The sequence below is a fragment of the Lissotriton vulgaris genome, chromosome 9 (assembly GCF_964263255.1).
Source record: "Lissotriton vulgaris chromosome 9, aLisVul1.2, whole genome shotgun sequence".
Taxonomy (NCBI): domain Eukaryota; kingdom Metazoa; phylum Chordata; class Amphibia; order Caudata; family Salamandridae; genus Lissotriton; species Lissotriton vulgaris.
The window spans coordinates 945,711,018-945,724,403 of record NC_141697.1 but is presented as its reverse complement, the minus strand read 5'-3'; the positions used below and the strand labels follow the sequence as shown (position 1 = coordinate 945,724,403).

The following is a 13,386-nucleotide window of genomic DNA, read 5'->3' as shown; positions in this document are numbered from 1 at the left end:
TCTGGGGGATGATATATCCAGTGATTGACGGTAACCAGTTGGGCCGCCCAGTAGTATCGCTGTATATCAGGGAGGGCAATGCCCATGTCGTACCAGCTTTTTATCAGTTTCTGCCTTGCAATCCTAGGGGCCCTTCCATCCCACAGCAGCGTGCAGACCTCTCCATTAACAGCTCTAAAGTACGAGTCCGGGACTCCTTGCGGACAGTTATGTAGCACATAGAGAAAATGAGGAAGAGCCAGCATCTTGAAGAGTGCCGCCCTCCCCACCAGTGTCAGGGGCAAGGTCCGCCAATGCTTCACATACGCTCGCAATCTAGCCGAAGGTGGGGCCAGGTTAGAACTATAGAAACAGGCTGGATCTGAAGTGATAAAAATCTCCAAGTAGCAAAAACCTTCCGTAGCGACCTTTATCGCACAGTCTGTCGGGAAGCAAGGCACATCGCCTCTCAGCATAAACAACACTGACGTCTGCCAATTTATTGCATACCCAGAGTATTTGCCAAAATTCGTAAATATATCCAACACCCCCCTGATCGATCTGTATGGGAATGCTAGTTCGAGCAGAATCTCGTCTGCATAAAGCGATATGCGGTCCTCGACTCCGATTGCCCAGTGCATTCCACGCACCATCACGTCTCTACGCACCCAGGCCGCGAGTGGCTCCAGTACGAGTGCGAAGATTAAAGGGGATAGCGGGCATCCCTGCCTCGTTCCTCTTCACAGCTCGAATGTTCTCGATGTAAACCCATTTACTCTCACCTGTCCCAGCACACCTGTATATAGAAGCCTCACCCAGGCTACATATTTAGGCCCTGAAGGTTTTTTAAAACTATATTTCCTAACTATAACGTCTCTGTAGCCTTTTTTTTTTTAAACTTCGAAGATTTATTTATTTCCTAACTGTAACCTCTAACCTTTCGGAGTGGGTGTCTGAGTGGCGGCATAGGTCAGGGAGGGTAAGTGAGAGTGGTTGTATGGGTCTGAGAATAGGTGTGTGAGTGGTTATGTGGGTGTGAGTAGCTTTGTGGGTATGTAGGGGGTTTGTAAGTGACTGTGGCGGTTTGTGAGTGACTGTATAGGTTTGTGAGTCTGTGTATAAGTGGCTCTATGGGTGTGTGAGTAGATGTGTGCGTGTTTTAGGGGTTTGGGAGTGATTTTATGGGTCTGTGAGTGGGTGTGTAAGTGGCTTTTTGGGTCTGTACAGTGGGTGGATAAAGCGTCAGGGCCGCCAAGGAGAGGATATCAATACTGCTGTTTGAGACATACTGGTGTTCACAATAGGGATTCTTGTCCTCATGATCCTCAGCATCCAAGGGGAGATCATTCTTCAACTAGTAGTGCGTTAGGAGGCATTTTTGCAGAGTACTGGACAAAGGGGGTGGGATCTCCGCCGACCTGTCAGCAATCCCACTGTTTGGGACTTACTGGTGGTAACAGGAGGGGTTCTTGGCCCCCAAAGACCATCAGCATCCCAGGGGACTTCATCCCCCAACCAGTAGCACACCAGGAGGCATGTTTTCAGAGTGGTGGAGAAAGGGGGCGTGCCCTTTGACCAGCTCTAAACAATCCCGCTGTGTGGGACATACTGGTGGTAACAGGAGGGGTTCTTGGCTCCCAACGATCTTCAGCATCCAAGGGAACTTCATCTTCAAAGCAGTAGTGCACCAGGAGCTGTGTTGGTGAAGTGCTGGAAACGTGGAGTGGAGCTGCCGACAACATCTCAGCTAACCCAATGTGTGGACATACTGATGGTAACAGGAAGGGTTCTTGTCCCCCACGGACCCTCAGCATCCAAGGAAACTTCATTCCCCAACCAGTAGTGAGCCAGGAAGTGCGTTTACAGAGTGGTGAACAAAGGGGGCATGCCTCTGATCAGCTGCATCATGATTCATAGTTCCACAGGGGAGGGATCGAACTAAGTATGGTGAGGGATCCACAGATTCCAGTGTGTTGAGTCAAATCGTTATAAGGCAAGTTATTGGCCTTTATGGGTCCCTCTGGGACCCCTCTAACACCCGTGGGGTTAGAGTACCGCTAACCTAACCCCTTTATTCACTTTGTAAAAATATTTTCAGCCCTAGGACCGTTTCTCAATACATAAAATGGAAGCCGCAACTTTTCTGACAGGTTGCAGCCAGCCAATCATCATCCTGTTGTGGAGTGTGGACCTGCAGATACTTCGCAGTTGGTTTCACAGAGGATCCATGTCCCTAGATACACTAATGTGGATGTTGGTTAATATCTCGAAGACTACTGAACGGATTTACACCAAACTAGCAAAGGGCACTGCTCTGGACCAAGATCTACCTTTCTGCCAAATTTGGTGTAATTCTGTCCAGCGATTAGGGCTGTAGTGTCTCAAGTCCCTATGGGAATAAACATGGGGAATACATGTTTGGAGACCCCCTCTTTTTCTCGCCCCTCCTTCAGGGACCGGCCATCAATACACTTTTGAATTATGAACTGCAGAACAACTAGTACTCACATGCAGTTGCGTGCGGCAAGGTCCCGGTGTACAAACTTCCTCTCAGCCAGATAGTCCATACCGCGTGCTACCTGCAGTCCAAAGCCAATAAGATCCTTGACAGTTGGGTTCTGCAAGAAAGAAAAAGAGTACATCCTCATAGGAACAGAAATAAAAGGATTGCTTGTTGTTGGCAGGTAATCATATACCAGTTTACTCATCACAATATGGAGTGTGCCTCTTAGAGCACTATTAGTGTCTATCCACAAATCCCCATTCAGGTACTATTCGGGCATCCTCATCACCCTGTATCCAATAATCAGACTAGACATGCAAGAGCAGTTGTGGTGACGTTTTCTGATAGAGAGGTATAGAGATATTTGGATATTACATCTACCCCTTCCAGAACTTCTCAAGGCCCTCTAACACACATGATGACCGAAACTCCCATTATTCACGGCTAGTCAGCAAGAAGGTACATTTTATTCCATTGCAGGTTTCCATATCTGCCCTTACTCCCACCAAAATAATGTTAATGCAAAGAAAAACTGAATTATTTGATCTCTGAAAAAGTGGTTCCATATAGTGCAGAACCAACAAGCCGAGTGTTCTAACATTTAAACAATTAGGACATTTGATTCCCAGACTCCACATTAGTGAAACAACTGAGGGATCTATGTCTCACAAATTCATAAAGCCCTTACTGGCTTACAAAATAAATAAGGAGCTGGTTAGTGCACAGCGACCTCACTTTCCAGGCACAAGGGCAATACCTTGATGTCTTCTGCATCAGTAGGTGTCTTCACCTGACCCACTTGATATTCCCTATTGTTTGCCCTCCTCCAGACGAGTTTTTTTATCAGGATGGCCTAACATGGTGCGCACTTCTAGGACCTGTAGGTCAAGCTTTTCTCCATTTGTACCCAAGGTTAAATTCCTGCCTTGCAATGTTCTGTATAAATCAGTGAAAATATTTATGATGATTAAACAGGACTTTCTGGGGGTCTTAGTATACAACCAGAGATCACAATTCACAAGGATGCGCTTGATATAGCTCATAGTGCTTTACATAGAATGTTTAGTGACCAGCCATGGGGTTCGACAGGCAGAACAATTTAATACGAAAGAGTTTATGATGTAGGCCACATTGTAATTTGTTTCCTAGCCTTAGGTTTGAGCAAGCTATAGATAAATACTTTTGAAAGACATCAGGCAGGGTTTGCTGATAGTCTTATCCTGCAGGCCAGAAATCCCCAAATTGGAGAACAAATGTATGCAGCAGTTATTGGCGCTTCCCCAGGGTACACCACTTCTACCATTAAGGTTAGATTTAGGACTGAGTTTTATTCAGGATGAGCTAGCCTTGAAACCTCTTAGGTTCTGGTGCAGGCTCTAGATAACTCCAGAGCTTGCAAACTACAGGCTTGAACTGAAGGATGTAATGAACCACAGCAAAGCAGCAAAAATTGCTTGGCTTGTATTTGTGAAGCAGGAATTGCTGAAAATGGGAATGCTTGCAATGTGGCATGAACCGGAACAGGCATGTAGGGAGGTCTCAGGTAAATTCCTTACGAAGTCCTTTATGGATCATAAACGCAACATATGGCTACAGGACTCTCGAGCTGGTTCACTGACAAAACTGTTTTTAACAATTAAGACTTCATATGTTTTTGAGGAATTCCTGAATGTCATTTACCCAGTAGGAGCCAGGAAGCTCTACATCCAATGGAGGTATGGAACATTACCACTAAGGGCCTTTACTAGCAAATGGCCTTCCCTCACGAACAAAGCCTGCCCGGGGTGCAGTGCCAGTCATGAGGATGAACTTCACATACTTTTTTTCTGCCAGGCTTATAGCAAAGCTAGGAAGTATTGGTTAGTCCCCTTGTGTAAGAACATAGTCTTTGACAAATGCTCGGTTGCACTGAGAATCCTAAAGACCGATACCTCAGGGCATATTGTTTTTGCACTATCGAAGTTTTTGATAGCCATGTGGTCCAAGAGATGTTTTTTTTAATTGTGAATAGTAGTCAGGGGTGATTGCATATTCTCGATTTTATGGAATTTTTAATGTTCATGATGAAATAATTATTTTATAACTGTGTTGAAATATATGTTTTAATTGTAATCTTTTATGGCTGAAAAACATTGAAATAAAGATCAAATGATGATGATAGTCTTATGGGCAACAGTCGTGTATAAAGGGGGTCAATACCCTAGGCCACAGCCAGCGTTAGAGACGTTAGTTAAATTAATTTGTGCAGTTAGGTCAGCTTGGAATCCTCATCTCATATCTGCAGACCTCATCTTGTATCTGCAGAAAGGACCCTTCTGTCTGAGATTGCACATCTGCAAAATCACATCTTTCGTTCAAAAAATTTAACATGACAATTTGGTCTTGAAGACTGCCGGCTTTAGCTTTAATACTTACTCGTTCTTCGGAGCGGATGAAGTGCCTGAGATCACCATGCATCATGAATGGCAGGACCACCAGAGGCAAACCCTCCCGGGGAATTAAGATCCCAATTAGCGAGAGGACATGGTGGTGATGGAAGCTCTTCATGATAATGCCCTCTCTCAGGAACTCTTCGACTTCCTCCACATCTGTGATCCCTGCAAGAAAAGGAAAATGTAGTCTAGGGTTGCAAATGTATGCAGGAAATGAATGAAATAAAATGAATGAAATTAAATGAAAGAGGCTTTCATATAGCGCATGGCTACCCGGAGGCATCCCAGAGCTGCAGCGGGTGCTAGAGGGGGAGAGGCTTTATGGGAATAGACACATTTTTTAGTTGTCTGCGGAATGTCAGATGGTTTGATTCCTGGATAGGGAGAGGTAGGGAGTTCCAGAGCTTAGCAGCATTGTAAGAGAAAAAGTGGCCGCCTGTTCTGGCCTTCAGGAGGCAAAGTTGAGCAAACATAGGCCCCTAGAAGCCAAGTGGCTAGGACGATATGAGGGCACTAAAAAGCTTTCATCACCCCTTTGTGGCCTTCTTATGAAGATTATGGGCAAGTGGTTCCAAAAAGAAGGTAAAGGAGCAAGACTACAAGAGAAGCAAGGATTCAAGAGGCATACAGTTCAAATACACAGAGAAGTTAGCAAAAAAGTTCACTACCATGACCCTTTATTTTTGCTGTGGAAATCCCAAAGAATAATTCATAAATGGGCAGATTCCTTCATCATATGAGGCTTCAATCAAATGTCACTATCTAAATGTTCTTCTAATTGTTTATGTAAAGAGATTTTTGAGGGGAAAGGCACCCCGGCGGTCGCAATAAAATGCACAAATAGAGGTGCAGTGGTTTTACCAATCAAAATAAAAGTATCGCTGGTGATAACCATAATTGTGAAAAAATTATTTAAAAATCGTAGCAATGGTATCTTCATAATTGGGCAAAGGTGATAGGGTTCTTGGCAACACCCTTCTCAATTTTCCACATACATCCTTCACTGCTTCCTATTACTCCCCTCATCTGTGTCTGGGTGTATGTGTAATGCTACACATGAACAACTGCTGTCCTATGCAATTGTATGGTTCCATGGTTCCACGTATCTGCCACACGCACAATTTGTCATGTAACCTATACATGCTTCTGGAAAAATAACCAAGAATCACTCTCACAGATGTTCACTGTCATTAGAAAAACTCTGGGGATTTCACTGGCAGCTGAGCCAGCCTTCGTCCTCTGAACATACCGAGTTACAAGAAGGTGCAAACTCGATATGGCAACACCGAGTTACAAGAAGGTGCAAACTCGATATGGCAACTAAGTAAATATGTACAAATAAGAATACACCACCCCCTCAAATATCTTTCTGCTAGAAATCATGCTTCAGCACCGCACCAAGTGCAAAATGACAAGCTCAAAGCACATCTGTGAGCCACACACCACACCAGCATTCTTCCCATTCTGACCCCCCTTTCAAAATACTCACCCAACTATGCATAACAACTCGACTATCTGGAGTGCAACTTACGCCTTGCAAGGGGATGCAATAAGATAAATCAATACAATAATTCAAACTACTACAGTTCCAATATCATACTTATATTTTATGTAAATAAAATGCTTGCATGTCTTCCAAAAAACACAAGAACCTTACATTTTTCATAGAAAAACATTCCTGAATAAACCCTAAATGTTTGCTTTACCACTATCCACGCTGCATCTGAAACAGAATGTTCAGTCGGGGTACAGAAACTGACTTAACATACATATGTCTTGCACAACCACAACGCTTCACGGTAATAAATCAAGTGCTGACTGTGTGTGATTCCGTCCTGGAACCACGATTCCAATCTGAAATGAAATGCTTTGTGGAAAGCTCCTTAGCTGTTTGGAGAGTAATGGAATTGGTTTCCAGAAGGCGACGTTCTATTAATCCACTTTCTGCATTTCAGTTCGTCTGTTCAATTTGCCACAAACAAACCTTTCTATAAATCAATGCCGCAACGGTTTTAATAATGCACCGACCGAGGATGCGTCTGTAAACAGGCTCACATGCGTGTCGGGAAATTGAGAAGCAGGCGTGAAGCGACGCAGAGTGAATGAATGCGTGGATGAAGGACAGGGTCCTCGTCAGAAACAAATTCCAGGACACGCCAAGGCCAGTGGCGTAAAAAAGGCCCCCTCAGCGCAGTGGCCTGGCCTCAGAGCTCCCGAGTGAGTCCTGGCGGGGGGGTGGGGGGGGCTCTATGTGCTTTGCAGAGGGGGAAGGGGGTGATCAATTTTCGTTACGCCACTAGCCAAAGGCCATGGAAGTAGGGCGACTATAAGTTAGCAACGAGTGCGAGCAGCGAAGAACGCATGAGGACATCAAAGACACACGGTCGGTAACACAAAGATATTGGGTTTTTCACCTCCACGCTTAACTAACCTATTCACCAGTTTTATAAAGCGTGTGGCTTCCTGAAAACAGGCTACCCAGCGCTATCAAATAAGTTAGAGAGAGCATAGAAACTAAGAGAAAAGATACATCTTTAATTTGTTCCTGAAAATCATGAAACTGTACTCCATCCTAAGCTTAATGGGCAGAGCATTCCAAAGCTTGGGGGCAAGGGGAGTTGTAAAGTGTGAGATGGGCATTTCAAAAGCAACACATTTTATACGTAATCCAAGGTAGGTCATGACAAATAAAGAGTATCTTAATTAAATCGCGGAGATAATTCCCAAATTCAGATTCTGGTTTGCAGTGATTTATATGCGGATAAAAAGTCTCCTGTAGAGGAGATTATTCAGAACAGGCAGCCAACACGTGTTTCGCCCCCTTACATGGCCATTCGGCCTTGGGACTTCATCAGGGCGTAGGGAAATGTCAATTGGCAAAAAATCGTCCTGGCTGTTCGTGGTCATAAATGCCTATTGGAAAGTCGTCTCAGTCGGTGGCATCGACTGAGACGACTTTCCAATAGGCATTTATGCCAATTGACATTTCCCTATACATGAGACTTTTTATCCGCATATAAATCACTGCAAACCAGAATCTGAATTTGGGAATTATTTCCGCAATTTAATTACAATACCTTGGATTACTCTTACTTACCAGTGGGATGGAGGTCACCCACTGTCAAGGATAAATACCTCACGTATATTCAACTCAATAATACGGCCAGTAAGGGACTGGGACCTTGCTATCCACCTTTTCACATTTTATACGTGTATTTTGTGGTAATCACACTGTGAAACTACAGAATGGGTTCCATTTAAAATTGCCAATGACTGCCTGGGTTAAAACATGGTTAGGCTAGTGAAGCTAGGCCATGTGCATCTTCCGAACCAGTGATACCCTCAAACCAGATCTCTTGTGTACAGGCTCCATTATTTTATCTATTTCTCACATGGTCTGTATGGCGCAGAACAGTGCATTTTGGCAAAAGTTGCATAAATCTGCATAAGATACAGTGTTCATGCACTACGACATGCTCCCTCAGAATGACATTGAGAAACAAGCATCATCAAAGTCAACATGTCTCACCTATGCTTTGTGAAATCTAAAGTGCCCGCATCCGATCAACCTATGAAATGGATTTTCTATTTTAGTTCTATTACAGTCTCCATTCTCCTATTGTAAATTAATCTTCTCTATACACTGATTTCAAAATGTGATTGTTCGCTAACATCCATTTATTTCATTGTGAACTTATATTTTATACTCAACTTAAATCTCCTATTGTAGGCCTCATGTCATGAGCAAAATGCACTGACCCCCGATTTTCGGATGTGGCATGTACTATTGCAAAAATCCAAAAATGTCAATAGGCGAGTCTCTGAATAACTCAATTTTGCTTAGATGAGTCCTGGGCTACAGTCAAGAGAAGTGAAGGTTAGCTAGATGTAGCAATCAGAAACACAGTGTCTTTATGAACCACTCTGTCACTAATATATGGTCTTGCAGAACTCCTAGTCTACAGCATCACTTATCTAGGACAAGGAAAGGGAAAATACATGAAGTGATTTACTATGCTGCAAGATAGTTATAATTACTTGCCTAGAAGAATGGTGCCCTCCAATACTCTATCACAAGATAGAGTATTGTAAAGAATGGCAATGCCCCTCTGAACACTGGACTTTATTCTTAAAACTTTTTGAGGATCTAAGATTAACTGGTGTGCTTCAAAAAAAAAATGTGTACTAAAGTCCTATTTCCAAGTCCCAGAAATGGCAGACTTAGCCTTTGCAAATGGAATTTGCTAATATTATATACCATAGTACTGATTCCAGTCTGCGGAATTTTCACATTCATAAATCTACATTAAGAGGCAGATTTTTTTTAGCGTTTTTGGATCACAGGCGCTGGAAGTAGGGTTGTGGGAAGTACTACAGACCACCAGAATAACCATGCTGAAGGTCAGAAGGAGGCTGAGCTATAAAGATCCCTGCCAAATTGTGTTTTTACATTGTCACTTTTGCTGTGATTTCAAAGACAAGGGTTAAATGTCAGGATAGGTCTTCAGACAAATTGCTGCTTATTCTTTTAACCGGAAGTTGGTGATTTACTTTTCTTTCCACGACTGCAAAGTGAGTATATTGCTGGGGTATAGGAGCTGAGAAAGGAAAAGCTGTAGGATGTCTATTTTTTCTAACACACAACAACATTTAAATAGCTATAAATTAACAGTAAATATATTACAACATTTATCAGCAGTTAGAAAAGCACAAATCAGCACATTTTTGTTTTTTTGCAATTCTGAAGTGCGATGGAAACAAAGATTTTAATAATATCCAATCAAGACACTTTACTTGGAGATGCACAAATGATAAACACATGCATACATCCCACGCATTATCTTTGGTGTGTGTCCTATATAGTTGTATCTGTTAAACTGGGCCTCTGTGCACATTTCTTGGCAAATTAAACGGGAACAATTGTCTAACTGACAGTGAACTATTGCACCATGCTTTAGAAATATATTTTCGACAGTGTTCTCCAGAGTGCACCACAGACTACACATCACACGTTTACTCCCCCGCCCCCTCTGCTGAATGGGTGTGGCTCACTTGTTCTTTGTGTTGTATTTTTCCCAATCCCTATTACTTCAGTGAAGTAACATTTCTGGCAGCATCCCTACTCTAAAATGTGTTCCTGCACCACTATTGTGAGTAAGTCAACCTGCAATTGTAGGTGCACAGGACAAAACCTTATGTTAATGGACATCGACCAACAATCCAAAAGGGAACGCCTCAGATTTTTTTTTAATTGTAGATTGTTCATACTGTGTCATCTTTAAGTTTGACATTCATGAAACACAAGATAGAACACACAAGTTACTTCTTGATACTGACTCTATTAGGAACACAAAGGTAAGGTTCGAGGGGTTACCCGGGATTTTAAGTGAGAAGAGTGCCATCTTCAGAGATGTTTGGTACTTAAGGTAATCTTTTATGGCCTTTAGTTCCAGTGTGGGGTCTTTACGCACTTGATGGTATGATCTAATCCCATTGCACATGAACTCCATATGGGTTAGTACACCATGAGAATCATCTTGCACCTAAAGCAGTATGCATCAAAAATAATGTAGGCAACAGATGAATAATTATGTGTGCAAAATGTCCTAGGCCGTCTAGTTAATAGGCAAACAATTAATCTGACCCAATAGCGAAAGGAACATTCAAGAGATAAAATTATACAACAAACAGATGAATAATGTCAACTTCAAAGGATGTTCTGAAAGCGAAATTCATTTAACTGGGAAAGCAGGAACAACTGCGACCTGGTCATGGTGAGGTTAGAGGGAGGATAAGAAAGGCTATTATGCGTCCTGAACGAGACCGCAGAGAAAAGAGAGATCCCTGCCCTACGGTAGGAGGCTTAGCATCCACAGTTGAAGACAGACTTTAACCCTTGTGTCTGACTGACAGCACAGAAATAGAAAGCATAACATGGAGTAATGTCAGAAAGGGATGAGGCGGCACTACTGGGATATTAAGGTCTTAGAGGGTGGGAGGGACCTACGTGGGATGGGAAATCTAGAATATAGCCTCAAAGGATGAGGGAAGAGGGGTCACGGATGGAAAGCGAAGGGGAGAAGGAACAAGCATTTACAATGCAATGGTCTCGGCAATATTATAGGTAGAGCTATTGGTATTGCTCATTATTTTTTTTAATCTTTTTTGTATCCCTAAATAAATGGCATTGTCATTTTTATCGGCATTAGCTTTTTTTGCATATGTGATACCTATTGCATTAGCAGAGAGAGAATGGGGTAGTGAGAGAGAGAGAGTGAGGTATTGAAATAGTGAGAGAGTGAGGTAGTGAGAGAGAGTGAGGTAGATAGAGAGTGAGGGAGTGAAAGAGTGAGGGAGGGAGAGGGATGTTGTGAGGTAGTGATATAAGCATAGAGTGATGTAGTGAGAGAGAGAGAGGTAGTGATAGAGAGTGAAAGTGAGTTATGTTATTCTAAACTTTTTAAGCGCACAGACACCCAGGGGTTTCATGGCGAGTTAGTGAGATAGAAAGAGTGAGGTAGTGAGATAGAGAGTGATTGAGGTAGTGAGTTAGAGAGAGAGAGTGAAGTTGTGAGCTAGAGGGTGAGGTAGTAAGAGAGTGAGGTAGTAAGAGAGTGAGGTAGTGATGTTTTGAGAGAGAGAAGTTGTGAGATAGTGAGGTAGTGAGATAGAGTGGTGTAGTGAGGTAGAGAGAGTTATGTAATGAGAGAGAGGTAGATAGAGTGAGGTAGTGAGAGACAGAGACTGAGGTAGTGAAAGAGTGAGGTAGAGGGATGTTCTGAGGTAGTGAGATAGAACAGGGAGTGAGTTTGTGAGGTAGTGAGATAGAGAGAGAGTGAGGTAGTGAAAGAGAGTGAAAGTGACTTAGTGAGATAGAAAGAGAGAGTGAGGTAGTGAGATAGAGAGAGAGTGAAGTTGTGAGGTAGTGAGATAGAGTGAGTTAGTGAGGGAGTGATGTAGTGAATTTTTGAGGGAGTGAGTCGTGATATACTGAGGTCGTGAGAGTGAGATTGAGATAGAAATAGAGTGAGCTAGTGAGATAGAGAGAGAGTGAGATAGAGAGTAAAGTTGTGAGGTAGTTGTGAGCCAAAAAGAGGGAGGGATAAAGCAGCCCTGGTTGTAATGCAGTGGTTGTAATGCATTCCTATATGAGCCACAGTATTGCCGCCTGATTGTCTGACTTTATATAAACTCTGCAGAAATAATCTGAAAACAAAGGGGAACTTATAGTAACGCATTCGTGGCTCAGTTTGTTCGTCACCAACAGACTGCTTTGTAGATAGATGACAGGGTTAAGGGACCTGTTGCACAGATCTAGTCTAGCTGCAGTAAGCTTCCGGGCACTGTACTGGGGAGGTATGCCCAGCGTTAATGGACTTGCTCTGGTACCACGTTTGAAACAACGTGAAGCAGCTCCGAGTGTTGATGTGCCTGTTGCGGGGGTCGTCTTGTGACCTGCAGGTGACACGTGCCAGGTGTGGTGAAGAAGCTCAGCATGTACACTAACAATATAGTCTGGAGCACCAGCCAGTTAGGTTAGTAATCCCAGGATAAACGTAGACTCAGTTTATTTTGCCTACAGGTAAACAATGCAACAAAGAATGCAGCCTTCCATCTACACTGCATCCTCTTCCCCCTGCTGATAGAGCACCACACAGAAATGCTTAGACTAGAACGCTAAGTGGAATTTTGGACATGTTTTGAACATCTAGCTCACATTTTCTCAGCATGTATTCCAAACACAATGGAGTGGGAGGCGATCTCTGAGTTCAAGGATACTACGATCAATGAATTACCAATCTTTTGGAATCAGAACAGTAATCAATGGGATATTCTCGGGGTCAGTTGACCCAACATCTAGCTAACAGTTAATCTCATCCAAAAAGTTTAGACACGAACCTCAGAATTCCATTTGATAGCTTCCTCGCATGTACCTTAGCTTCATTTTATCTAAGTACCATGAACATCAGTTAGGCACCATCATCTGAGTGCTGCTTTTTGGGAAACAACCAATATCATAGTTGGTACCATTTTTCGTACATTAAACTGCAGCTTTGACTAGGTCTTTGTCCTGGAATCTGATTTTCATAAGGGGTTAATTCTCTTAGAGTCATGATATGCCTCAACACACTGCTCTGAACATATGCAGATTTATAAAATATTGCAAAAATAGATTTGATTTCTCAATCATTTGTGAACCTTGCCAGTCTGGTGCCTGTCCAGCTATGCCATTTGATTCCTGGACTTGCTTGGATATTCATATGTTTCAGGGGAATTGTTCCTATAATCTTCATTCCAGTGAGAATTCCCTCTAGTGATATATAGATCCCCCAAATCATTAGGCTTTCATCCAGGTCTCTGGTGGTCAATACAAGAAGGGTGCTCCTAATTATAAGAAATGCTTCAGTTTCTACCCTCTTGGTCATTACCACTTTCCATACTCTGTCTACTCTACACCATAGGAGGTGAAAT

At 42.9% G+C, this 13,386-nt stretch overlaps 1 protein-coding gene across 1 annotated transcript in view; it reads right to left on the bottom strand.

Moving 5' to 3' along the window:
• Positions 1 to 13,386, bottom strand: part of MST1R (macrophage stimulating 1 receptor) — a 397,230-nt gene that overhangs the window by 12,311 nt on the left and 371,533 nt on the right. Inside the window, exons 17-18 of the mRNA XM_086938800.1 lie at positions 4,898 to 5,079; positions 2,488 to 2,597 (exon numbers count right to left, since the gene is read on the bottom strand). Coding sequence (XP_086794926.1) covers positions 2,488 to 2,597; positions 4,898 to 5,079 — 292 coding nt within the window. The remainder of the gene's footprint in view (positions 1 to 2,487; positions 2,598 to 4,897; positions 5,080 to 13,386) is intronic.